The sequence below is a fragment of the Pelmatolapia mariae genome, linkage group LG4 (assembly GCF_036321145.2).
Source record: "Pelmatolapia mariae isolate MD_Pm_ZW linkage group LG4, Pm_UMD_F_2, whole genome shotgun sequence".
NCBI lineage: Eukaryota > Metazoa > Chordata > Actinopteri > Cichliformes > Cichlidae > Pelmatolapia > Pelmatolapia mariae.
Window position 1 is genome coordinate 1,315,053 of NC_086230.1, and position 27,905 is coordinate 1,342,957.

Here is a 27,905-nt window from a genome sequence, read left to right on the forward strand (position 1 = left end):
CTACAAGAAAGCCTATGACTCAATGCCCCACACATGGATCCTGGAATGCCTAGAACTTTACAAGGAACTCATTAGGAACTCAATGGGGAATTGGTGAACAACAATAGAGGCCAACTTCAACCCAATTGCACAAGTCACCTTTAAGTGCGGGATCTACCAAGGAGTTACCTTGTCCCCTCTGCTGGTCTGCATAGGCCTGAACCCCCACAGTGAGATCACTGACATGACTGACTATGGATACAGATTACGGAATGACACAATTATCAGCCACCTCCTCTACTTGGATGACATCAAGCTGTAGTAGTAGAAATGTAGTTGGGTGGTAACAAAGAGAGGGAAGACTGTCAGAACTGAGGGGATCGCGCTAGCAGAATGCAACAGTGCAGACACTGAGGATGGCTGCAATTACCTACAAATACATTGGTACATACATAATACAAGTACATTGGTTCCCATTTGCTTGGAATCCACTTGGGTGCTAGGAAAGCTGTGACGACCATATACCTGCAGAGGGTCAGGCAAGTCCTGAGGAGTCATCTGAACAGAAAGAATAAGATCTGGGCTATCACCACCTACTCCCTGCTGGTGATCATGTACGCTGCTGGGATTATAAACTGGGATAAGGAGGAGATTGAAGCCATTGGCATCGAGCCAAGGAAGGTCGTCACCATGCATAGAGGGATCAACCCCAAATCGAGCACCCTGAAACTGTACACTAAGCGAAAGGTACGAGGCCAAGGACTAGTGAGTGTCAGAACCACTGTCCAGGATGGGACAACAAACATCCATGGGTACATCAGAAATATGGCCACAGTCGACTGAAAGTGCTTAGTGATTACCTAATGAAGTAGAAACCAGAGACAGAAGAAGGTAGAGCAAGAGGAGGAACCATCATGCAAGGACAGGCCCCTGCATGATATGTACCACCGGCAGATAGAGGAAGTGGCTGATACCCAGAAATCCTACCAGTGGCTGTACGCAGCTGAACTGAAAGACAGCACAGAGGCACTAATCATGGTAGCACAGGAACAAGCTCTGAGCACAAGATCCATAGAGGCTGGGGTCTATCACACCAGGAAAGACCCCAGGTGCAGGCTGTGTGAAGATGCCTCTGAGACTGGATATGCCCCTTATAAATCTGGGCCATCATCATCTTCAGAGTTATGCTGTAACCCATATGATCATTGTTACTGTACATGTACAACAAAACTGTAGGTGCCTCACACCAACTCTGCCAGAATAAAATATAAATAGGACACAACAGGAATGAATGGCAAACAGGAGAAATACATAGAATCACGGGGAATATATACAAAACAAGAGAAATATATGCAACAACAATAGAAAGGCACACAATACAGAAGAAGTTGTAAAGTGCTTGGAAGTAGACTGTGGCTCAATAGGTTGGTTGGGTGTGAATGGGTGGGATGTGGGGAGGTTGGTGGATGTTTGTTTACTGTCCGAATGGCCCAGGGGAATAAGCTGTTTGTGAGACTGAAGATGTAGGACCTGATTGATGTGAGGCGCTGACCAGAGGGCTGGTGGTGGGTGGGGTACAAGGGGTGACTTGTGATTGCCCAGGCTAGTCGGACTAGAGGATTAATCTTGAATCTTTTTTCAAGCCTGTGTGCAGACCTAATGATTCCTGTATTCTCCTGCAGGTGAGAGGTCAGTGAAAGCAGCAGTACCAGTGGATGGAGATGATGTCCATGCAAAGTAAGTATTCTGTCACCATAGCACCCAGCTCTGGCCTAAGTTCATTGTGGTGGTAATAGCTGTGGGAGGAAAACAGGTGGTTCTTGGAAGCAGTATCTGCATCATTAGAAGGAAAAAAGTAAAAGCAGTAGCAACATGAGTTGAAATAGGAGTAGTATCTGACACAAGCAGCAGGGATAATTAACAGAAGCAGCACTAGTCGTAGTAGTTGATATAGTAAAAAATAGTTGCACTACAAGTAGCAATATGAGCACTGCACTTATTATTAGGACTAGCTGGTATACAGGTACAGGCAGGTATATTCATAGTAGCAGTGATTAGTAGTAGTAGTCTTGTAATAGTACAAGCAGTATATTGCTGCTTTTGTCATTCATTTATCTGTAAATGAATGCCACTTCTTTAGTAAAAAACATGGAATTATTAGGACTACCAGCAGCAAAAATCATAGTTACAGTACTTACAAAACAGGCATTAATGGTAGCTCTAATGGTAGCAATGCCAGAATCATTTTAGTAGTTTAGTGCAAATAGCAGTATTTTCAACAGCAGAGGAAGTAGCAGCACTGGCATTAGTTGCTGAATAAGTAGCAGTAGTAGAAGGAACACTAGTGGTAGTACTGAGTGGTAGCATTTAGTATGAAGTTCAGTGTTTAATCCTAGCAGGAAACGTAGAAGTTATAATGAGATGTGATAATTGCATTAGAAGTAGTATATACTCTAGCAATAACACCAGTACTATCTTTAAAGGTAATACTACCAATAAAAGGTTGTACTTGTCACAGAAAGATTCAAGAATTGGTAGTAGTTTAGTAATAGTACTATTCCAAAAATGTTAGAATTAGCAGCACTACAGACCATTCAGTGAGCTGTGTGAGGCTACTCACTGAAGAGTCTTAGTGCAGCTTGACCTGAGTCCACACCCAGGCTCTATGGCCAGCAGCCCACAAGCTCAGGCTGCGCCCAATAGAAATGGAAGAATGCAGCGACTGGGTTATTCTGCCAGAAACAAGACTTTTTGTTTCTGAAGCAATGTTTGCAAAACATAATAACTAGTTTAAGTTATACAGAGGAAAGTTTTGCTAAACGATTGTTTAATAGTGATGTGCGATACCACTGATTTCCTTTCCGATCCGATACCAAGTAATATTCAGGGTGATATCGACGATACTGATCCGATACCGACACTTTGTACAAAAACTTATTTTATTTATTGTATCTCAAATTATAGCGTCATAATGATTACAGGACATCAGATTACTTGTTCTTATCACTTAAGGTGCTGCTAGGGCGAGACGTCTGTCTCGCCCTAGCAGCACCTGTCCCTGTCCTCCTCTTCAGTTCGTCTCAACATACGCTCCTCATATTCTGTGATATGATTTACTCTGAGGTGTTTGACAAGGTTAGTGATGTTGCCACAACCACACATGCCAACCCTCCCGATTTTTCTGGGAGAATCCTGAATTTCAGTGCCCCTCCCGAAAATCTCCCGGAGCCACCATTCTCCCGAATTTCTCCCGATTCCCGAGAGTTTACGTCAGCGCCCGGTTATATTTTAGATAGCAAGGAGCAGACAGCAGAGTTTCACTCCACCGAGGGAGCTCGTGATGTACTACCCAGCTTTCTTTAGACCGCGAAGGCCGGGTCTTCAGGTGGAAGCTCCTCTGAATTTGGACACCCCCGATGTTTCCGGGCCAGCCAATAATAACGGTGACATTTAACGTATTTTATCCGATAAATAAACCCTGTAAAATGTATTTATCCCCCCCCCCAACAGCCCTTTTGAATGTCTCCCTAATTCTGAGGTCTCAAGGTTGGCAAGTATTGCCACAACACCTCACTTTTTTGCCACATGTATCACAAACCACGTCTCAGCTGTTTGTGGAGGTAAAATACATTCACACATAACTCCAATTACGCTCAGCCATTGTTGTGAGTGCGCACGCCAGGGGCTGCGAGACATTTATACAGCCGTATTTCGCACATGACTATGAAAGGTGGAAGAGGAAGTAGTTCCTTTGAATGTTGACAATCCGAATGTTATAGTTTCTTTCCACTGTGTTCCTGTTAATGATAAACTACAAATTTACCCTAAATTACTAAAATATCGATATTTTAATGTGAGAATCGATTCTAGAACATAAATGATTGGTATCGGAGGAATCGATATTTCAGGATCAATCCGCACATCACTATTGTTTAAGCCATTTAACTACCGATTCGTCTGGTTGTATACTTTGCATTCTTAAAACTGTTTACTTTTTCAACTTTTCTGGCAGAAAGTCCTAACAGCAAACTTCCTTGTTGAGTAAAAATGCGGATTGTGGTACAAAAAAAGTTGCATGTGCTGGTAATGTGCTTGGAGTAAAGTAGGTAATATTAGCTATACCAGCTTCTAAAAACCCTTGAAAGTCAGACCTGTGTGCATCATAAACAACGACAACAAAAACAAAAAACTCTATAAAACATTTTTTGTTTTATTGTGTTAAGTCTGTGAGAAATTACTATAAGGAAAGGCTTGCACTGAGGTTAACCGCTAGGTCCAGACTTTCATTAGCTGCAGGTGTGCAACCAATGTACCACTTTACAATAGCTGCCGTACATATTACTGGTTGCAGTAGATGTGTGTTGTTTTCTGCAGTGAGTGAGGCAGACAGCGTGGTGAAGGTGGCAGAGTGGCAGCAGACTTACTATGCCACAGACTCTGGCATCCAATCGGGAGCTACCACAGTGCAGGATGACGAGAGCAGCACTGAGTATAGTGGCAACAAGAAGTACACAAACAGTACTACAACCGGCACTGGCTCTGTACCTGTTAAGGCCACAGTGGGGGGAGGTGGAGACTCAGCATTCAGTGGAGTAGACAGCCCAACAGGTAAGACTTTCTGATCAAAATCATTTGATTTTCTTTTTTGTTCATACTTTCTGTTTGCTTCCTTTAATAACAGCAGCGTTCAGTCTTTATTGATCTGCATTTTGTGGCTCTCTTTTGTGTCTGGTAACATCATATAATATATTGGTTCATCTTCTTTTTCATAAATGATATTGAATGCAGGATTTGATTCACATGGTTCAGTATCAAATACCACTGGACAGATCACAAGTAAACAAAAAAAACAAAAAACAATTACTGCAGCTTTAATGATAATGAAAATGGTGAAATAGCAGCACACTGACATGCACAGGTTATTGTAAGCAGCTGCAGATAACAGCTTGTTTTCCATTTCCTGCGATTCATCTGTCTTCAATATGAAATAAATCTTCATGGTGCAAGATAATGCATCATGGTAAGTATGAAGAAACTTTGTGTTTTATCCTCATTTCACTCTGTTTTGCTCTGCTTCCTGCCAATCATCTGACAGTCAGGGGAAGAAATAAAAGTCTGCTACATTTTTTTAAAATTCACGCATCGTCACACCTGTGCTGTTTGTAGACAGCTGGCCATTTCAAGCTCAGTTTGATATTGTGGTGCTTTGAAAATTCTATTCACATATGACATGTGAAGTAAAATGTCAAATGTAGACACAAGCTAGCTAAATAGAAAACTTAACTACAGGTTGTAAATGTACTTTTATTTCTCCACTGCATGCATGAAAGTTTAAAGTACATATCTAATAATTTAATACATTTTAGGCTACTTTGCAGCCCCAGCAAATTCCATGAAAATCAGAGATAAATACTTGCAGTTACTTTGGATTGTGGTTGTCCTCTGTCGCTTCATTCACGAGCACTGCCTGTTTCCCTTGACCACTTTTCACATAATCTAGAAAATGTTTAAAATAACACTACAGGTAATTGAACTTATACACTGGTTCATCTCTGCTTTCTTTCAGCATGCCACCCAAATCTTTGTTGTTAAAGTCATTTGGTGTGCTTTCATTTGGGTTTTAAAATCACAGTAAGTGTTTTTTCCCCCTTTCCTTTTCTTGAACATTGAACATGGCATGTTCATGGCACATGTAAACCAGCCCATCCTGCCCTCTGCATGTTTCAAACACACCTCCACCAACATACAGTCATTTGGGATTCAGGAGACTCACTAACTACATATCATGATTCAAAAGCTCACATGTCCTCCTGTTTCTGTAATTCAAGGATGAAATTATTGTTTTACAAAAATGTACAGGGTGGGCCATTTATATGGATACACCGTAATTTACGTTGAAACCACACAAATGTATTCGTGTGGTTTAAATAATTAAAGACTGCATAATAATAATAATAATAATAATAATAATAATAATAATAATTAGGGTTAGGACTGGGTCATCGCCAATGACAAATAGTCTTTTAGACAATTTTGGGGGGATTTTTTTGGGGACATTCTACTAGAAAGAAAGCGTGCTTTCTGTTTGTAAACTCTTCCAGGCAGATGTTCCAGTACACTATCCTAGCTACTTGGCCTCTGCCTTTCAGTGGTCACTGTCCCAACTTAGTATTCTAGCTTTTTTTTTTCTTTTTTTTTAAGTATAATAGGAGACAGAACTTCAGTTTTCAGGCCCATCTTCTTTGGTACCAGCTCCAAGTTCTGATTCAGGAGACAAGTACACTGTCTAGTTCTAAGATGAAACTTAAAACTTTCTTAGGGCTAGATCAAGTGATCAGGTGACAGGCTGGTGGGGGCTTTACATGATGCACTGACAATATCTTCTCACTTACGTTTTCCACTCACTATGTGTTTATACACCAGTCTGTGTCTAAGTGAGTTTGATGGTGGGCATCCTTCATGATCAGTATTGTTTTACCCTGTGTTAGCCAGTCTGGAGCAGTGTTGCCAACTCCTCAGTAAGGAAAATCGCTATTGGTTGTCCTAAAAGTCGCTAGAAGTCGCTAAATGACGTCATCACCTAATTTGCATAATTGGTCATGCTAATGTAATTGTAACCTATGTTGTTGGAGAGAGAAATAACATCGTGGAAGAGACATAAAGTGAGTAAAAAACGTCCTAAATGCATTTAGAGTTTATTTAGAACTACAAATTAAATTTCTTTTAGCAATTATTGTTTTTTTTAATGTCACAATTCCAACCCTGCTCCTTTACCCGGGCTTGGACCGGCAAAAGTGACCCGAAATAGGCACTCTGGTGGAGTTACTTTGTGTGTGTGTGTGTTTATAAGTAGTCCACAAAACAGCATAAGAGTAAACGAGTAAAAGAAGAACTGACTGCGTTACAGCACCCGCTGCTTGTTGAGAGTAAAAGCCATACGCGCTTTCACGTCTTTTTTTAGCGACTTTTTTTCGCTAGGGGGTCTGAAAACTCGCTAAATATAGCGACAAAGTCGCTAAGTTGGCAACACTGGTCTGGAGCGAGTACTTGCTATTTATTAGCAGCCCACTTATAGGGCTTTGGAGTTGACATCACGTCGCAATGTATTGTGGGAGCGCGGCGCTATTTTCCGGGTCCACAAATCAAAAGAAACACACTGTGTTGGAACGACGACGACAAGAAAGATGCTTAAAAGCAGCTCAAAAGAGAATGGACTGTATAGAGACCGATTGCGTCCAGAGGCGAAGCGGCGTGCATTGGAAATGTGGACCCGTATGAAATAGGGCCGTGGAGTAGAAAACCTGAAGACCTACTGCTATTGACGTAGCCTGACATATTTTCGTTCCTTGTCTGTGGAGTCAGCGCGTACAAGTCGTCATTCAAACAAAGGTAAGTCAGCTCGAGTACTGCGAGTGAAATGCGTTTGATTTCCCTCCAAACATTCAGATTAGTGCAGCATAAATTCATTCATGAGGGGAAATTACAGTGAGAACATGTGGAGGCTGTTAGAGGGATAACATAGTGAGTTCAGTGCATTGATATGACATTGTCCTGAAGGATTTAGTTATTCTGTATGGTTAAAGAAATTGCAATGATTTATTAATGTTTATTATAAATAATCCTAATTATAGATCTTGCTTCAATATTTGTATCTTGTGTCACTAAAAGTACATTTTATTTTAGTTTTATACATTGATTAATGACCTGCATAATCTCCTTATCATATTAAGTGATTCATAATTGTCACTTTATGCTTTCTCCATCTCTAAAGTGATTACATCCTTGCATTACATACTTTAGGTTCATTTTCTGCAGGCAGGTTTCTGAGAGAGAACAGGCAGATTTGGAATATAACAGGTGGCGTTCTATAGATGGATACATAAAAAAATGAAAAATTACATGTATGTGCTAACTTTCTAAACACTTTGTTACATTTATGATAAAGTAGATTAAACACATTTATGTCGGCCTTGGCTCATTAAAGTTCTTGTCTTTAAATGAACTTTGTGTGTGTTTCAGGTACTGCACTCTCAAAGACTGAATGAACCAGCATTGCAGCCATGGGTCATTGTGAGCATCACAGGAGGAAGCCGCCCACTGCACCTGTATGGCCAGAGTCGTGGAGACCTGCAGCCATGTCGCTGCTCTTCTGTTTAAAGTAGAAGCAACAGTGTGGATCAGTGGCATAAGGACTGTTACAGATGAACCTGCATACTGGGTTTTGCTGGGTAATATGACCAAGATGCAGCCAGAGGTTGGCCATAAGATAGACTTCTCCTCTTCAGCTGCCCAAAAAACGTCTCTCGATCAAAACATAAACAGACCATCCGTATTGAAAGGTAAAAGGAGCCGTCCTCAAAAAAGAAAAATCCCACCTGCTACTGTGGAGGAGTTGTCACTGCTATTGGATACTTTGCTGGAACACAGTAAAGCTGTGGGTTGTGGGAATGACCCATAATGTTTTATCTAGGGGTCTAGATTTATGCCTGAAGTGCACTGCCATGTACATAATTTGCATTTACTGAATATGTACTGACTGAGTACCACTGTTCAAAAATTGAATAAAGAAACAAACTAATTTTTGCCTTTTTTTTTTAAATTAAAACCACTTTATAGAACATCACATCAGTTACAATGTAGGATCCATGTCATTTATAGTTTATAAAAGACAAAATGTTTACACAAAATCATGACAGCGTTTACATGATATCACCCACTACTAACACTACTTAATTTACTGTATCTTCTGAAAAATTACCGCTATTTATACAGCACAAGACTTAAGAATATGTAACAGGAGCAAGTTTCATTTTTCCCTGGTTTTACTACCACACTGTTCACCAAAACGCAGCAAACCTTCACCATCTTATCCAGGAGGGTCACCTCTTCACCCTCACATGGAAGAAGTAATCTGATTAGCATGGTGGTATGTTTGAAGCAGGTCCCTTGTGTAGCGCTGGAACCGATGTGTCACGATGTGTTTCATCCATTTCATAGACTGGTTTGTCTGCAATAATGCCAAATAATTAGCAACTCTATAAATAGAAGGTAGTTCTGCAAAATCACTCAGTAGGATATTTGTTCTAATTTGCTATGACCTCAGAGTGCATCGAAAATAAAACTAATAGACTATAAAGAGTGATATGAACATATTTAGAACTTACCGGAATGAAAATGTCTGGAGCACCAACAGATATTTGGAGATGGAAGAGAACTGGATATCAGCTCGTCTCACAGCTGCCATCCAGGCTAGACGCCTTCGTTTGGTAACATCCGATACACGAGGTGCCTCATGTTGCTTCCAGGTGGGGAAAGAATGAAAAGATAAACCATTTTCAAGCTTATTCTCTTGCCGGTCGTGCGACCGAACATTGCAGCCGACCACACAGCAAATACGAACCATGGCTGTTGTGTGTGCCTTCGCTCCTTTTTCGCTTGCGCTTTGTTTGGACTCGGAAAATGGCGCATCAGGCCAAAATCCTTTCCTCGCCCACCCCCGTGACATCACACTCCAAAGTCCTATTTGTTGTGCCAAGTGTTCATGGAGTGCTGTTAGCTTCTTCAGCCAACAGTTGTGGATTTTGCCAGGTCTTGGTGTTATGCAGCTCTTCATTCTGGAAACCCTTTGTTGGATGTCTGCCTTTTGATGTTGATTGGTTCTTGTTCTGGGAGGTAGCTGTGGTCTGCCCTGGTGCCATTGTTTTCTTTGGATGACTTTTCTTAACTTAAAAGAAAATGGAAGTCTTTGTGTCCCCAACTCATTTGTGCCTAATATAAAGAAAACTCTAGGTCCCTGTGGCAGGGTGTGGTCTGTTAGGCTGTTCTTACTATTATAAACAGCAGTTTAATATCTGGTGTAGTCCATGCTATTTTTAAGCATACAGTAGTACAACCCCTGCTTAAGAAACCCGCCCTGATCCACATTGTATTGGCTAACTACAGGCCTATCCTCAAGCTGCCTTTTCTGTCTAAAATCCTGATATTTTCCTTACCTGATCCTGATAACAGCTAACAGCTGCTTTTGACACTGTAGACCACAACATTTTACTGTCTCATTTACACCATCTTGCAGCCATCCATGGTGCTGCTTTGAATTGTTAGGTCTTATCTTTCTGAGTCAACTTTTAGTATTAACCTTTTAGTTTATGAGTACCTATCTACTGCTCTTCATGTTGGGGTCCCCCAGGGTTCAATTTTAGGGCCAAAGTAATTTACGTTTTTTGTTACTAACTTGGGTTTTAAGATTGACAGTGATTTTTAATTGGCCACTCAAATTGGGGTTACTGTCAAGTACAGTTTTTGTTATTTAAGGCGCTTGGCAAAGGTAAGACCTATTTTATCCAGGTCACATTTTGAAACACTAATCCATTACTGTAATGCTCTGTATTTTGGAGTTAGTCAGTGTCTTCTCTCTTGTTTACAGCTGGTTCAAAATGGTCTTGCCCTTACATCTATGAGCTTCTTCATCCTTATTCAACCCCCAGGTTTCTCAGGTCAGCTGACAAGCTGCTCCTGGACATACCCAGGTCCAAGAGGAGGCTCAGAGGGGACAGGGCCTTCTCTGTTGCTGCTCCTAATCTCTGGAATAACCTGCCCCTGCACATTAGAGAGGCCTCTTTATTGTCCATTTTCAAGACTTGTCTTAAAACCCATTTTTACTCCTTGACACAGTTTGACCTTGAGTTTACTTCTTTATTTTAATCTATTGTGCTGATTTTATTGTTTTAATTTAATTTTAACAATTATTTTTATCATCAATTTATTTAATAATTATTTTTTTATTCAATTTTAATTGGTGTTGTCAATAGATTTTAAAAAAATAACTAATTAATCTCACAATTTTCTGTAATTAATCGCAATTAATCACAATTACTTGATCAATAACCTGGTTGCAATTAAATTTTTATATTTAAGCTTGTAACTGACATTTATGCAATATAATGAAGTAAATGCAGAATAAACACAAGGAATGTGTGCTTAGATTCTAAGTGAATTTGAATAGTTTTCTTCAATCTTTTAGCACAGGTTCTCTCCTGAGAAATGCAAGTTTTAAAAAAAAACTATATACTAATATGTAAGTATACACGAATATATATTATATATTAATGCTGTCAAGCAATTAAAATGTTTAATCAGATTTATCACAGGGTTACAGTGGATTAATTTTGATTAATCACAAATAAATATCATTCATTTTTAATCTATATTAATCGGATTTCATTTTGCATGACCAAACAGACTCGAGAAAAAAAAAGGGAAAATATACGCATGTAACATGTTTATTGAACATCTTGAACATTCATGTTAACATAAAACTCTAAACATTTATCCACTCTCTCTGTCACTCTTGGGGAGGCACTTCAAGTCCTTGAAACGAGGAACCAAAGCTGTGTAAAGCGCATGTTCTCAACGATATTAACAGGTCAGCAGTTTGTTTTAGTGATGGGATTTCCGGCTCTTTTTAGAGAACCGGCTCTTTCGGCACGGCTCACTAAAAAGAGCCGGCTCTTTCGGCTCCCAATCGGCTCTTCAGGTTGTTTTGTTGCATTCATTAATTTATTATTAACAACAATATAAAATTATGCACAAAAGGAATTACTAATGTAAAAAAAACCCTGTGGTTTTATTTATATATGTTTATATATAAATATATACGGTGGCCCCTAGAGACAAAGCACGTACAAACTCCAAAACACATTGCTAGCATTAACTGAACTTCCAAAACAGAGCTACCTAGATCACTTAAATTACACAATTGAAAGCAGATGTGTATAGTTTGTGTATTTATACACATGCACTCATATATATTCAAATAATTTAAAAAAATGTTCATTTACCTGTTACTACCACACACCAAATCCGGTCGTTGGTACTTCCTGGCATGTGTAGCCACTAGGTAACAAAAGCTCAACACTGCCCCTAGCATCCTGGAGCACTTCTGTTGTGTTTTGTACGTGTTTTATAGTTTGTACGTGCTACGGGGTTTGTACGTGTTTTGGAGTTCGTACGTGTTTTGGAGTTTGTACGTGCTTTGTCTCTAGAGGCCACCGTAAATAGACTTTTATTTATTCACTCCACATAAAATGTTAAAATTAAAACTATTTACATTTTCAGCTTTTTCCTTTTAAACAAATTTAAAGTGAAACAACACAAAACACTGCAAACCACAACACAATTAAATATAAATGTGAAAAAATATGAAAACAAAAAGAAGATGCACATTCTCTGTCATATGGGCCTGCATGAATAAACTTTCTGAATCCTTTATCATCCGCAACTGAAAATAGTTGTGGATGATTACTATACCTTTCTAATGTGACGTTGTTGTCCCTGGCTCTCTTTCTCTCTTTCCCTCCCGCTCTGTTCCTGTGCTACTGCGAGTGTAACTACCACCCCTCCCCCCTCCTCACAGCGCAAAGCACAAGGCTCGCGTGCGGAGTGAAGCGGGAAAAAAGTGCGAGAAAGAGGGTGAGAGAAAGAAAAAAAAAGGCTCGCGTCGTTCACTTCAAAGAGTCGGCTTTAAGAGCCGTTTCGTTCGCGACCGACACATCACTAATTTGTTGCAATCCACTTGGCATTGTGTCAGTCAATATTTCCGAGGTAGACTTACTGAGTCCCCGATGCTCCGTGAGTGGTTCGTCACAAGTTGGGTGACGCGTTAGCCAAAGTGCTAGCAGCATCCCCGACTAACGTATGCTTCCGTCAATGTGATATTTTAAGCTGGAAGTACTTCGATGAAAAGAAAAATTTCTTCTTGCACAATGCGCATAATAGTTCATGTCGGTCGACTGTTCCATCTTGTTTTTTTTAATACTCCAGTTTCCCATCGAGAGGGCCAATGTGAGTTTATCATCTTCCATACTGAGTGGCGGTGGTGCCCTGACCCGGCGCCGGGTCAGAGGGCCCGGTGGCGCCAGTGTCCGGCAGCCTCACCTCTGTCAGTGCGCCCCAGGGCAGCTGTGGCTACAATGTAGCTTACTATTGCCAATGGGTGAATGACTGAATGTAGTGTAAAGCGCTTTGGGGTCCATAGGGACTAAGTAAAGCGCTATACAAATACAGGCCATTTACCATTTACCATTTGATTGGTTCAGCTGCCCGTTGCTACCAGATCAACTGCCCATTTGCGCATGTGTGAAAGTAACTCTACTTGGACAAACTGTCCGAAATGCTTTGACAGAAACATTTCAGGGACTTTGAGTCATTCTGCACTCCATCTTTTTGACCGTGATGGCGGACTAATTTGCGTTAACGCATTAATTTTTGACAGCACTAATTAATGTATCGTTTTTTTGTCATGTCAGGTGTACAGCACCTTGTTTTCAGCTGGGAGTTGTGTGAAAGTGCTATATAAATAAACTGCTTGCTTACCTAGTGTTTCTAATTCAGTGCAGTGGATCCACATTAACTTCAGAGTCCAAGTTAAGATTCTGATTTTAACGTTTAGATACCAGCAGCATGTAGTACCAACATACCCTAACACCATGCAGTACCCTCTGGTATGTGTCTAGTTGGTCAGGGGTTCATCCTACAGCAAGATAATGACCCAAAACTTAAGTCCTAGCTATGCCAGAACTACCTGAGGAAAAAAGAAGAAGATGGTAAATTTGAAAACATGGAGTGTCCAGCACAGTCTCCAGACTTAAGCCCCATTGAGCTGGTTTGAACTGGACAGAAGAGTGAAAGCAAAGCAACCTACAAGGTCCACATTTATGGGAACTTCTGCAACAGATATTGAAGAACTTTGTGAAGTTGGACTACTGAAAACTGGAAGAAGGTATTATGGACTCTTGGATCAACATTTGAAATCATGCAGGATCTTTGTACGCCGTTGAGTAGGTGAAAGGATGGTTCCACAGTGTGTGGCATCAACTGTCAAACATGCAGGAGGAAGTGTGATGGTCTGGGGCTGTTTGCTGGATCCAGGGTCGGTGACTGGTACAGAGTGAGAGGCTCCCTGAACCAAAACAGCAACCACAGCATCCTGCAGCACCATGCAGGACCCTCTGGTATGTGTCTAGTTGGTCAGGGGTTCATCCTACAGCAAGTTAATGACTCAAAACATAAGACCAAGCTGTGCCAGAACTACATCAGGAAAAAAGAACAGGATAGTGAGCTTGAAAACATGGAGTGTCCAGCACAGTCTCCAGACTTAAACCCCATCGAGCTGGTTTGAACTGGACAGAAGAGTGAAAGCAAAGCAACCTACAAGGTCCACATTTATGGGAACTTCTGCTACAGATATGGGAGAATATTTGATTTCTATTGTAGAAAGAAGCCACGGCTGTGTTCAGCTGTTATATCTGCCAAAGGTGCAACTCTGATGAGTCAAAGGTTAGGATACATTTTGGTCTATAAATTAATTCTATAATTTATTTTTCACTCCAGTTGCTTATTTGTACTATGCTTTCATTTCAGAGTGCAATGAGGAATTAAACTGCATAATAAAAAAAAAACAAAAAAACCTGGTTCTAAAACTTTTGACCGGTAGTGTACTTTGGTTAAAAATATATATATAAATTACTTCTGGCCAGTATCTATAAATATAGTTGTGTTGTGCAGAATACAGGTTGGTACACAGCTGACCCCATATGGAAAAGATATATATAAATCTTATAAAGTTTGTATCTGTCTTGTGTGAAACTTGTATGAAAAGCATACAAGAGTGAAAACACATATAAGATCCCTTGAAAAATTATATAATGAAACTTGTATGTTTTGGATACTTACTAAAAAAAATATGAAAGTAATGAGAAAGTGGCCACTTTCATGAGTAAATCATATAAGTTTTTACTATTTCTTTTCCATATGGGACAGCCCTATTTGACAACTGTTAGAATTCATATTATGGCAAGAATCAATCAGCTAATTAAAGAGAAACAACACTCCATCATTACTTTAAGAACTGAAAGTCAGTCAGTCTGGAAAATTGCTAAAACTTTGAATGTGTCTCCAAGTGCTGTCGCAAAAACTATGCTAGGCTTTGCTGGTGACACTGTTGGGGATTTATTCAAAACTGAAGGCACACCAAACCAACATGGCTACCATAGCATCCTGCAGCAACATGCCATCAAATCTGGTTTGTGTTTAGTTGGACCATCATTTATTGTCCAACAGCACAATGACCCCAAACACATCTCCAGGCTGTGTGAGGGCTGTTTGACCAACAAGAATAGTGATGGAGTGCTCAGCATCTCTGGGAACTCCTTCAAGACTGTTGGAAACCATTTCAGGAGACGACCTCATGAAGCTCATGGAGAGAAGGCCAAGAGTGTGCAAAGCAGGAATCAAAGCAAAGGATCTGAAATATCAAACATGTTTGGAGTTATTTCACACTTTTTTGTTTACTACATAATTCCACGTGTTCATTCATAGTTTTGATGCCTTCAGTGAGAATCTACAATGTAAATAGTCATGAAACTAAAGAAAAAACCTTAAATATGAAGGTGTGTCCAAACTTTTGACTAGTAGTGCAGATCTTTGGAGAACAGGCCATTTATTCTTTTGGCCTCTGCTTATCTGGTGTATCCCTTCACAGTGAAGGGATACACCAGGTGGTTTTCATCCAAAATGCTGCAGCAAGAGTCCTGACAGGGACTAGAAAGAGAGAGCAGATTTCTCCTGTATTGGCTTCCCTTCATTGGCTCCCTGTTAAATCCAGAATTCAAATCCTGCTCCTCACATACAAGGTCTTAAATAATCAGGCCTCATCTTATCTTAATGACCCTTGTAGTACCATATCACCCTATTAGAGCACTTCGCTCTCACACTGCAGGCTTACTTGTTGTTCCTACAGTATTTAAAAGTAGAATGGGAGGCAGAGCCTTCAGTTTTCAGGCCCCTCTTCTGTGGAACCAGCTTCCAGTTTGGATTCAGGAGACAGACACTATCTCTACTTTTAAGATTAGGCTTCAAACTTTCCTTTTTGCTAAAGCATATAGTTAGGGCTGGACCAGGTGACCCTGAATCCTCCCTTAGTTATGCTGCAATAGGTGTAGGCTGCCGGGGGATTCCCATGATGCACTGGGTGTTTCTTCTTCAGTCATTCCTTTTCACTCACTGTGTGTGTAAATTATTAGTTCTTATTAATCTCTGGCTCGCTTCCACAGCATGTCTTTGTCCTGTCATCCTCCCAACCGGTCACGGCAGATGGCTGCCCCTGCCTTAACCTGCTTGAGGTTTCTTTCTGTTCCTTTCTTTAGTTTTTCCTTTCCAATGCCAAAGGGGGTCATATGATTATTGTGTTTTTTCTGTTTGATTTATATTATTGTAGGGTCTTTACCTTAGAATCTAAAGCAGGTTTAGGCAACTGTTGTCGTGATTTGACTCTCTATAAATAAAACTGAATTGAATTGAAACTGAATATTACATGGGGGCACAAAAAACATTATCATAAATTAACACAAATTTACAAAAGTGTGAAACCACATTAGATACACAAATAATGCAAAATGCACCATCTGTGAAATCACTGTATATACCATTTGACAATTTTCTTGGAGATGTTATATACTCATAAAGAACATATTATGCATTTTTCTTACAAAATTACACAACATATCAGTTAATTAACTAATAGCTTAATTAAATTCTTGTGTAGAGCTCTCTGAGTCATAATAAGCATTTTAGAAAAATAGACAAAAATAAACAAGACAAATCAATACTAATATAAATTATAAATTGTAAATTATACCACCTTTACAAGAGGGTGGCAATATCTACACTAGAGTCTAATTATGTTGTATAAAGTGCTTTGAGTGGTCCAGGATAGTAGAAAAGTCTCCTGTAGAAAAGAAGTAAGAAGAAGTTGAATCAGAGAGCGCTGCAGCGTCGCCCTCTTGGGACCGCCATCTTGATACTTGCTACTTACAATGAATGGCATTGCTTGGCCTCCAGTAACACTGTAAAGAATCTTGGAATAATTTTTGACGAGGAAATATCCTTCAGTTTGGATATTAAACAAATATGTGGGACTGCTTTCTTGCAATTGCACAGTATATCTAAAATTAGAAATATCATGTCTCAGAGTGACGCTGAAAAACTAGTTAATGTATTTATTACTTTATTACCAGGCTGAACTACTGTAATTCATTATTATCGGGTTGTTCTAAAAGCTTATTCTGAGTTCGACTCCACTATTTGGCTGGGGGATTTCTGTGTGTCGTGTGCATGCTATTCCCAAGTCTGTCTCTCCAGGTCCACAGTCCAAAGACATGCAGTTAGGGGGGCTAGGTTATTTGGTAATTCTAAATTGTTCATAGGTGTGAATGTAAGTGCAAATGGTTGTCTGTCTCTCTGTGTTTGCACTGCAACAGACAGGATGTATCCTGCCTCTGCCCTATGGTAGCTGGGATGGGCTCCCAGTCCATACATGCTCATAAAGTTGTAATTTTCACAGTAGTGACTGATTACTAACAAAGTGTTGAGTAAGTAAGTATTAAGTAAGTATGAATTGTGTCTTAAGTACCCATGTTGCAGGGAAATGATTAAGGTTTCTATGGAGTTAGTGAGTTAATTTGTTGGGTACAACTTTCAAATCCATTACAGTGTTGCTACTAAGGATTTCTTGCATATTACTTTCCAAAGCTGAGATGACTATTTCATCTGTTTTATGATTATTAAGTAATCTATCAAGCAATTATTCCTCCTTAGGCTTGACTACAAAGTACCTTTAATGATGATACAACCTGAGGCTCCATAATTAATATCATCTACCACCCATTTAGGGCATTTTAAATATTGGCCTCCAGCTTCAGCAGCAGATGCTTCTATTCTACTTAGTTAATCGCAGCATTTATTCTGCCGTATAGAGTTTAAATAAATGCATGTGTACTTATAATCCTAATTACTGCATGAACTTCTGGAAATGTAGGTATCAAATTGCATTTTAGGGGTTCAGCTCTTAAATCATCCGGATGGTGAGCAGTGGAACAGGAACAAGTGTTTGTTTGACAGTTGAAAAAGTGCAGGCTGTAACACAGTAATCTCTGCGCAGAATAGTTGACTACTTTAGTGGGATCTGCATTCTTAATCACATATTTTCTTTCTAACCCGTGCACAGTAAGTCAGGTGGTGGAGGCACAACTGAACTGATTTGTGTGTTTGTGTGTTGGACCATCATTTTCTTTTTTTAGTGTCAGTTTTGCTATTTTTATTTTGATCAGTTTTTAAACACAGAATAATATGGTTAAGATTCAAAAAGATCACAAATTGGCTTTTCTTTTTATAAGATTAACCATGTGAGAAGCTTTTTTCAGGATTGCCACCACGACAAATCCTACTATATCAAATATGACTGTTTAAAAACTAGCAAAAGCAGGGAAAACTACTTTTCCATAACTGGCAAAGATACACTGATTGCATAACTATTTGTTAAAAACAAGAAACAAATGTAAGCCAGGAGAAAACAAGTTACATGACAAGGAAAATTAATTCCCAAGTACAGTTTTAGATTCAAAGGTTTCTGGACAATGTTGCCAATATCAGTGGCATACACTAAGGTTAAATTAAATGTGGACTGTTACACATTAGCTGATTATCCTGTTAATAGTGTTGTATTATGATGTAGCTCCTCTGAAAAATAAATCCTCGAATCACTTCAGTCAAGTACTTGACCTCATAGTATAATTCTCAAACGCACATCTTAAAGTACATGACACGTGACCTGGAGAGGAAATAGCTTCTTATTTAGAGGATCTTCATTTGACTTGGAAAATACTTTGTTACCCTATTAACCAAAGGCTGTCCATAAAGCAGGAGCATTTTATTATTTGTCACTGATTGAGGAAAACGGGAACAACCCCGGGTTTCTTCTCAACAGTATCACCAGGCTGCAAAAGACTCAGAGCTCTGTTAAGTATTCCTTTAACTTTAACTAGCAATGACTTTGTGAATTTCTTGACAGAAAAAATTGTAACTATTAGAGGTTTTTTTTTTTTTACATCTGTGCCACAGATTAAGTACAACAACTCTAATAGCTGCTGATATTTACTTAAATTATTTCTCTCTGATTGACCTTTCTGAATTGACTTTAATTGAATTTACTTTACTTTATTGACTCTTATGGCCTCTGACAGTGCACTCATCTCTGTGCTTGTTCTGTTAAACTGCCGTGCAGTATTCAATACCAGTGAGCGCAAAATTTGACCACAGAGATCAGATTACACTGTGGGCATCAACAGAACTGCACTGCAGTGGTTTGGATCATATTCATCTAAAATATTCCTGTTGGTGCATGTAAATGAAAGTACTTTGTACATTATATATGCTTTCCTAAGACATTATCAATAGAAACACTCCATACATTTTCAGTGCTATGCAGATGACGCCCAGCGTTATTTATCCATTCAGGGAGATGACACAAATCAATTAATTAAACTACAGGAAGGTCCTAAATATATAAAGGCCTGGAAACCTGTAATTTCCTACTAAGGTTATTGTACTCAGTCCTAAAAAAATCTTAGACATTTTAGTAAAAATTATTATGTTAGAGTGGGTCATACAGTCAAATTTTCCACCTTATATTTATAAATATAACAATTTTTTGATTAATTTTTTGTGGCATTTTTCTTGTTTGATTATAGAGTCACAAATCCAGAAATAAAATTGGGATGCAGTGTAAAATAGATATGCAAATACACTCAGATGAACTCCAAATCTCATGAACCCATATTTTGTACAGAGGACAATAGAGACCTTCAGAGGCTTCGTTAACACTCTTTAGTATGCCTTTTTTTTTAAACAGACTTTTAGGAGAGGAATGCCATCCCATTATTTTATTATTTTAATTCATTCCAAATGTTTGTAGATGGTGAAAGGTCTGGATTGCAGGTTGTTAGGTTCAGCACATGGACTCTTTTACTATGAAGCCATGGTGTAACAGCTATAGCGTGGCTCGGGAGGTAGAGCAGGTCATCTATTGATCGGAAGGTTAGTGGTTTGATTCCTGGCTCCCGCAGGTTGCATGCCAAGTATCCTTGGGCAAGATACTAACCCCAAGTTGCTCTCTGATGCATCCATCAGAATATGAATGTTAGTTAGAATTCAACTTTATTGTCATTGCACATGTCACAGGTACAAGGCACGAAATGCAGTTTGCATCCATCCAGAAGTGCTTTAGCCATGATATAGATATATTACAAATATATATTAGCAATAATATAGATATGTAAGTATATTACAGAAATGTGTCTATTATGGTATGTTATAATGTACACGGTATGAAGGTATGTTGTGAATATGCTATAACTATAAGTATGTACAGGCTGTAGTGAGTGTACAAGCTATGTACAGGTTATGAACAGGATATAAATATGAAAAACTATACAGAAATATGAAAAAAAAACTATACAGAAATATGAGATATACAGCTATACAGAAATGTGAACTATGCAAGTTATAAACAGTTGTAGAATTAAAAAGTATCGTATTGTACAGAATGATTATTTACACAGAATTATACAGTAGTGCAGTTAAGATAAGTGAGATATGTGGATAATTTCTGCAGAGGCTATATAAAGTACTAGTGGTTGTGAGTGGTGGTTCAGTCCATGTTATTATTGTGTGTATGAGGGTACAGTTGTCCATTGTGTGTGTGTGTAGGTGGTTGTGGGTGTTTGTATCTCCAGTCCATGTGTCTAATGTGAGTCATATGTCAAAAGGCAGAGTTCAGGAGTCTGACAGCTGTGGGGAAGAAGCTGTTCCGGTACCTGGTGGTCTTAGTCCGGAGGCTCCTGTAGCTCCTCCCAGAGGGCAGGAGGGTGAAGAGTCCATGTGATGGGTGACTGGGGTCTTTGATGATTTTCCCAGCCCTTTTCAGACACCGCTTCCTGTAGATGTCATTTATGGCAGGAAGTGGTGCTCCGGCGATGCGCTGGGCAGTTTTCACAACCCTCTGCAACGCCTTCCGGTCCGAGGCAGAGCAGTTCCCGTACCAAGCTGTTATACAGTTGGTCAGGATGCTCTTGATGGTGCAGCGATAGAAGTTCACCAGGATGTCTGAGGACAGGTGGTTCTTCATCAGAGTCTTCAAGAAGAAGAGGCGCTGGTGAGCCTTCTTGACCAGCTTGGAGCAGTTGGTCGTCCAGATGAGATCCTCAGAGATGTGGACTCCCAAGAACTTGAAGCTGCTCACACGCTCCACAGCCGTCCCCTTAATGTAGATGGGTGGATGTGGGTCAGCATTCCTCCTGTAGTCCACCATGAGCTCCTTGGTCTTCTCAGTGTTGAGCAGCAGGTTGTTTGTGTCGCACCACTCAGCCAGACGATCCACCTCCTCCCTGAAGGCGGCCTCATCGTTGTCGCTGATGAGGTCAATTACCGTGGTGTCATCTGCAAACTTAATGATGGTGTTGTAACCATCGGTAGGTCTGCAGTCATGGGTGAAGAGGGAGTAGAGGAAAGGGCTCATCACACAGCCTTGTGGTACACCAGTGTTCATTGTGATTGTAGATGAACAGTGGTTATCCAGCCGTTGGGGGCGGTTGGTCAGGAAGTCCAGTAACCATTTGCACATGAGGGAACTGATGGCTAGGTCTGTCAGTTTCCTGATGAGTTGTGAGGGGTGGATTGTATTGAATGCTGAACTGAAGTCTATAAACAGCATTCTGGCATAGGTGTTGTTGTTGTCCAGGTGTGAGAGGACAGAGTGCAGTGCAATGGAGACTGCATCCTCTGTGCTCCTGTTCTGACGGTATGCGAATTGGTGGGGGTCCAGGGTGGGGGGGAGACAGGATTTGAAGTGTGCTAGGACAAGCTGCTCTAAGCACTTTGTGACGATGGGGGTGAGGGCTACTGAACGGTAGTCCTTGAGGCTAGATGGGTTGGAGTTTTTGGGTATCGGGACGATGGAGGTGGATTTGAAGCAGGCCGGTACCACAGCGTGGGCCAAGGACAGATTGAATATGTCTGTGAGCACTCCTGCAAGCTCCCCAGAACACGCTCTGAGAACACGCCCGGGGATGCCATCAGGACCTGCAGCCTTGTGGACATTAATCCTGCTCAGCACCGCTCCTGCATCGTTAGGGGAGAGAGTCAGAGGTTGTTGGGAAGGAAGTTGTTGAGCTCGTTGAGGAAGGAGACATCAGAGGATGTGGGGGAGGGTTTGGTGGTCCTGTAGTCTGTAATGGTCTGGAGTCCTTGCCACATGCGTCGGAGGTTGGAGTTGGAGAAGTGTTCTTCTACCTTCTTTTTGTAATGGTGTTTGACTTTTTTGATACCCTTCTTTAGATTAGCCCTGGCTGTACTGTAGGCGTGTGCATCTCCTGACCTAAAAGCAGTGTTGCGGGCCTTCAGGAGGAGACGAACATCCCAGTTCATCCAAGGCTTCTGGTTGGGGTACATGGTGATCCGTTTCTGGGTGGTGACACTGTCACAACACTGTTTTGGAGATGTAATCCAGTACAGATGAGGCGTACTGGTCCAGGTCTGTGTGGGTGAACGTATTCCAGTCTGTGTTTTTGAATCTGTCCTGGAGCACTGCGTCTGTCCCCTCTGGCCACACTTTAATTGTCCTCACAGCAGGTTTCACACGTTGGATGAGTGGTGAATACCGAGGTGTGAGGAACAGGGAGAGATGGTCCGATTGTCCAATGTGGGGGAGGGGTGTTGCTTTGTAGGCTCCAGCCAGGTTGAATAAACATGGTCTAAAGTCTTGTCCCCTCTAGTGTGGCAGGAGACATGTTGGTGGAATCTGGGGAGGACTGTCTTTAAGTTGGTGTGGTTGAAGTCGCCAGCAACAATAAAAGCAGCCTCGGGGTGTTTATTCTGGTGTTTGTTAATGGCTGCAGAAAGTTATTTCGTGGCCAACCTAGCATTAGCGTCAGGGGGGATATACACTGCAGTGAGTATGATAGAAGTGAGTTCTCTGGGGAGATAATAAGGTCTGCATTTGACCATTAAAAACTCCGCATTAGGTGAACAGTGACTCTCAGTAGTAGTGGAGTTCATGCACCAAGCATTGTTAATATAAATGCACAAACCTCCACCTCTGGTGTTGCCGGAGTCATCTGCTAGCCTGTTGGCTCAGTGTGTGTAGCGTCCTGCTAACTCAATAGCATTGTCCGGGCAGCTGTTGTTCAACCATGTTTCGGTGAAAAACATGACATTTGAGTCCATAATCCGTCTGTTGTTAGTGATGGAGAGCCGTATCTCATCCATTTTGTTTGCCAGAGAACGGACATTGGCAAGGAAAATACTGGGTAAAGGCAGCCGGTGTGGTGTTAGCTTTAGCTTAGCCCGTAGCCCTCTGCGCCTACCTCGCCTTTGTTTACGTTCTCGGCGCCGTCTGTATGCACTTCCGCCCGGCCGGGGAGAGTGGGCAGCCTCCGGTGTTCTGGAGATCTCTGGGATGAGTCGGAGATCGGCAATAAAACTGTTGGAGTTATGAGTCCAGATGTCCAGAAGCTCTTGTCTGCTGTAGGTCAGCAACGCACAGCAATTCTGGATGAATAATCCGGTTAAAAGTAGATAAAAAACCTGCTAAATAGCAGATTCTGGAGAGACACTGAGCCTTGCGTTGTTCACGCGCCGCCATCTTGGTCACCAGTAGTTAGCAGTGTTGCCAACTCCTCAGTATTGAAAATCGCTATTGGTTGTCTAAAAAGTCGCTAGAAGTCGCTAAATGACGTCATCGCCTAATTTGCATAATTGGTCATGCTAATATAATTGTAACCTACGTTGTTGGAGAGAGAAATAACATCGTGGAAGAGACATAAAGTGAGTAAAAAACGTCCTAAATGCATTTAGAGTTTGTTTAGAACTACAAATTAAATTTCTTTTAGCAATTATTGTTTTTTTAATGTCACAATTCCAACCCTGCTCCTTTACCTGGGCTTGGACCGGCAAAAGTGACCCGAAATAGGCACTCTGGTGGAGTTACTTTGTGTGTGTGTGTGTTTATAAGTAGTTTTAAACCTTGTGATCCACAAAACAGCATAACAGTAAAAGAAGAACTGACTGTGTTACAGTCAGTGCGGGAGCAGCGGCTTCGCTCATGCCCGATTCATTTGCAGTTTGGACGCATAGGTGTGAACATCTCCTCCCCTGATAGCAGCTGGGGGAGGACTATCCTCCGCCCGTGAGCGCTTTGGAACGGGCGAGGTGCCCATGCCAACACCCGCTGCTTGTTGAGAGTAAGAGCGATACGCGCTTTCATGTCAAAAAGTCGTCATAAATAAGTCTCCGAGAACACCAGAAAAAGTTGCCAGATTTGTCGCTAGTCGCTTTTTAGAAAATAAAGTCGCTAAGGGGGTCTGAAAACTCGCTAAATATAGCGACAAAGTCGCTAAGTTGGCAACACTGGTAGTTAGTGAGCACTTAAAAGCATAGAAGGAAGTGCTTGTGTGAATGGGTTTTCTTGGGTGAATGTGGTGAATTGCGCTTCGGGTGCTCCAGGAGAGTAGAAAAGCACTATACAAGAATCAGTCCAGTTGCCATTTAGTCCAGTATGTGGTTTAGCATTGTCCTGCTGTAATATGTCTTGATGAAAGCATATGGTGTTCTAAAATTTATATATACCTTTATATAATATAATAATATATATAATATAATAATTTTATATATACCTTTGAGCATCGATGGTGCCTTTCCAAACAAACTGGTAATTGCATATACACTAATGCAACCCCTTACCACAATGGAGGCAGACTTTGAACTGATTGCTGATGGACCTTCTCTTCTTTAGTCCAGAGGATCTTTTCCATAAAATAATTACAATTTTTGATTCGTCTGACCATAGAAACGTTTTTGAAGAGCAAAGAGGTCCTGCGTTAAACTTTTTTTTAAAATCCTGTAAATGCGATAAGTTGATTGATACCACAGGCACGTCTGCTAAAAGGTTAAGGGGTAGCACAGGCAGTTGCGAGTATTTTCCAGCCTTTTGTTGTCCCTGTCCCAACTTCTTTGAGATGTGTTCTTGTCACCAAGTTCAAAATGAGCTCATGTTTTTCCTGAAATAAAATGTTTTAGCTTGAGCATTTGATTTGCTTTTTTAAATTCTTCTACTGATGGCATATGGGTTTATGAGATTTGCAGTTTACACACACAGTGCCATAACTCTTGTTGCCATCTCCCTCCAACAGATTTAGAAGCTCAGTACTCTCTTACCCGGGCTCAGCGGGTCAGGGCTGCCATGTTTCCAGAGACTCTGGTAGAAGGGGAGGCAGCCATGCCTGTCCAGTCAGATCCCTCACAGCAGAGCAATGTGCAACGACTGGCTGAACCTTCTCAGCTGCTAAAGACAGCTCTTGTCCACCTGATAAACTACCAAGATGATGCTGAACTGGCCACGAGGGCAGTGCCAGAACTCACCAAGTTGTTGGGAGACGAGGATCCGGTACACAGCTCACACAATCAATTACTAAGGATTAGCTTGTTGAACACCAAGGAAACAGTGTTTTTTTAGATGGCTAGCTTCTTTATTTTCTAGGTTGTCGTGAACAAGGCGGCCATGATTGTCAACCAGCTAACCCGTAAGGAGGCCAGTCTCCGTGTGCTGGTGCAGTCTCCAGCCATGGTGGCTGCCGTGGTGTGTGCCATGACGACAGCAACTGACATGGAGACGGCACGTTGCACAGCCAGTGTGCTTCACAGCCTATCGCACCAGAGGGAGGGACTGCTGGCCATATTCAAGGCTGGAGGGATACCAGCACTGGTCCGAATGCTAAGGTACAAATACTTAGATTGTTGTTATTAGAATTATGTTCAATGATTTTGCCTTGTCAGCACTTAGGCTAAAACATTATGTCAAACTGCCTTCTATACACTAGAGGCTTTGCTATACTTGGTAGCAGAATCTGGCAAATTGTAACTTGTGTCCTGTTATCTGGACGTAATGATTATGCTCATTGTCAACGTGGTTTGGCAACGTTACCTTGAATCTAAACCTTGTACATGTGTTGCAAGCAGGACTTTAAAGTATTGAACATTTCAGTGCTTAAAATATGTTTTAAGGGCTTTTCAGAAAAACTGGTTGGGAAGGACGTTCATGAAGTGAAGTACATAAAGATGAAATAATAATGAACATTTCTACTATTATAATTGATACAAATAAAAAATAACAATTTGTACAATTATAAATAAGGCAAACATATGGCAACTTAAAATACTTTCATACCGAAAAGCAAAACACAGAGGAAGGCCATTACAAATAGTCTAAATATGAATCTTTGACTTATTAATGTCCAGTCCAAGATGTAAAAAAAACCAAACAAAACTGCTGGTCATTTTGAATACAACACTTATTAAGAATGCAACCACCAACTTTCTTTTACTTTTCTATTTGTCTCTAAACAGAAAATAGTTAAGAAAAAGGCAACATCAATGCTAAACCCCAACATCGTACAAAATATGGGACAGCCAGGAGCAAGGAAAGAAAAAAACTAAGGAAAAACAAAGCTCAGACACACACACGCATGAGGAATGGGGGAGGCCATAGCAAAGAACTAAGACAAACTGAGGGAATAAATAAACAAACTGATGAGGGCAACAGGAGACACGTGGGAGGACATTTGTACCTAACTGGGATGTAAAATTAAATAAAAAGCACAAGAGACAAAGGTCTAACAAAATAAAACAGGAAGTAAGTGAACTTGGAACAGTAATGTGGACTTGAGAACAAAGGAAGGGCAGGCATGCACACGTTCAGACAACAATGTTAATTGTACTAGACCGTCCTGTCTGTAGAAATACAAGTAAAGTTTTCTGGCAGAAATCAGACGTCTAGATGTTTGAAAGGCTGACAAAGTCCACACACAGTCAGGTCCTGTACTGTACTGTCATTTGAAAGACTGAGGTTTGTGTCTTTTGTGAAACTATTGAAATATAATTTCTAGACTCATTTGAGTGGTTTTCATTTAATTACATTTAGCTAGACAGCAGAAATATCTGCTCAAGTTAAATATTCAGTTTAACATTATCCACCTTAATGTGGCTATTGTTATGGGAAGATCAGTCACTGTGCAACCGCAGTGAGAGCTTGCTCCCCATTTAGGCAATACGTTGGACCCATTCCATCCATTCACAACAACAGTCACCTCTAGCTGAACCAGGTTTAGGGAGGGGCAGCCATCTGCCGCTACCGGTTCAGGGTAATTGGAAGAAGGCAGATTAAAGCTCTGACTGTTGAAGAGAGTCAGAGATTAATTATAATTAAGTATTAAGCATTAAATACAGAGTGGTGTATAAATGCAAAGTGAAAAACAACACTCGGTGCATCATGGAAAGCTCACAGGAGCTCAAACCTATTGCACCAAAATTAACAGTGATTCATGGTCCACTGATCTGCTCCTAAACTATATGCTTTATCAAAAATGATAGTTTTAAGCCTAATCGTAAAAGTAGAAAGGGTCCCTGTCTTCCAAATCCAAACTGGAAGCTGGTTCGGCAGAAGAGGGACGCTGAAGCTGAAGGCTCTGCCTCCCATTCGACATTTAAATATGCTAGGAACCACAAGTAAACAGCAGTCTGAGAGCAAAGTGCTCTATTGGAGTGTTTTTTTGTAGCAAATCCCTAAAGACAAAGTTAGTATTATGATTCAGCAGGGTGTAGAAAATTATTCCATGAAATTAGTTATTATAAAAGAAAAAAAATAGATAAGCTACACATTAAAACTTTTGGCCAATGGAACAGGAACAGGAAATAATACCACACCACAGAGAGAGCCAACACCAAGTAGGGGCGGAACCACCAAATCCTGTTGTTTGGCATCATCAGTTGGAGACCTCCAGCTTGCAATGGGGCATTTCGCTGCTGAGTGTAATACAGCGGGAATGAGAAACAACTGTTCCAAGTCTGATTCCAAGATTCTCAGGCGAAAAAGGGTAGAGTGCCAACGTCAAGGCAGAAATGAGTTGCTGCCCCAAACGGAGGAATTCAAGTATCTCGGGTTCTTGTTTACTTGCAAGGGGCAAGTGGAGCGGGAGACCGAC

General features: G+C 40.7%; 1 protein-coding gene across 6 annotated transcripts in view; it reads left to right on the top strand.

The window, feature by feature from the left end:
• Positions 1–27,905, top strand: part of jupb (junction plakoglobin b) — a 120,115-nt gene that overhangs the window by 58,713 nt on the left and 33,497 nt on the right. For 5 of the 6 annotated variants that reach the window (XM_063471044.1, XM_063471045.1, XM_063471043.1 and 2 more), the window contains 4 exons: positions 1,662–1,716; positions 4,354–4,587; positions 25,059–25,312; positions 25,406–25,644. In XM_063471044.1, coding sequence (XP_063327114.1) covers positions 1,695–1,716; positions 4,354–4,587; positions 25,059–25,312; positions 25,406–25,644 — 749 coding nt within the window. In that variant the 5' untranslated portion in view covers positions 1,662–1,694. Of the gene's footprint in view, positions 1–1,661; positions 1,717–4,353; positions 4,588–5,586; positions 5,611–25,058; positions 25,313–25,405; positions 25,645–27,905 lie in introns of those variants that run through there. The other variant, XM_063471047.1, reaches the window with a different exon arrangement.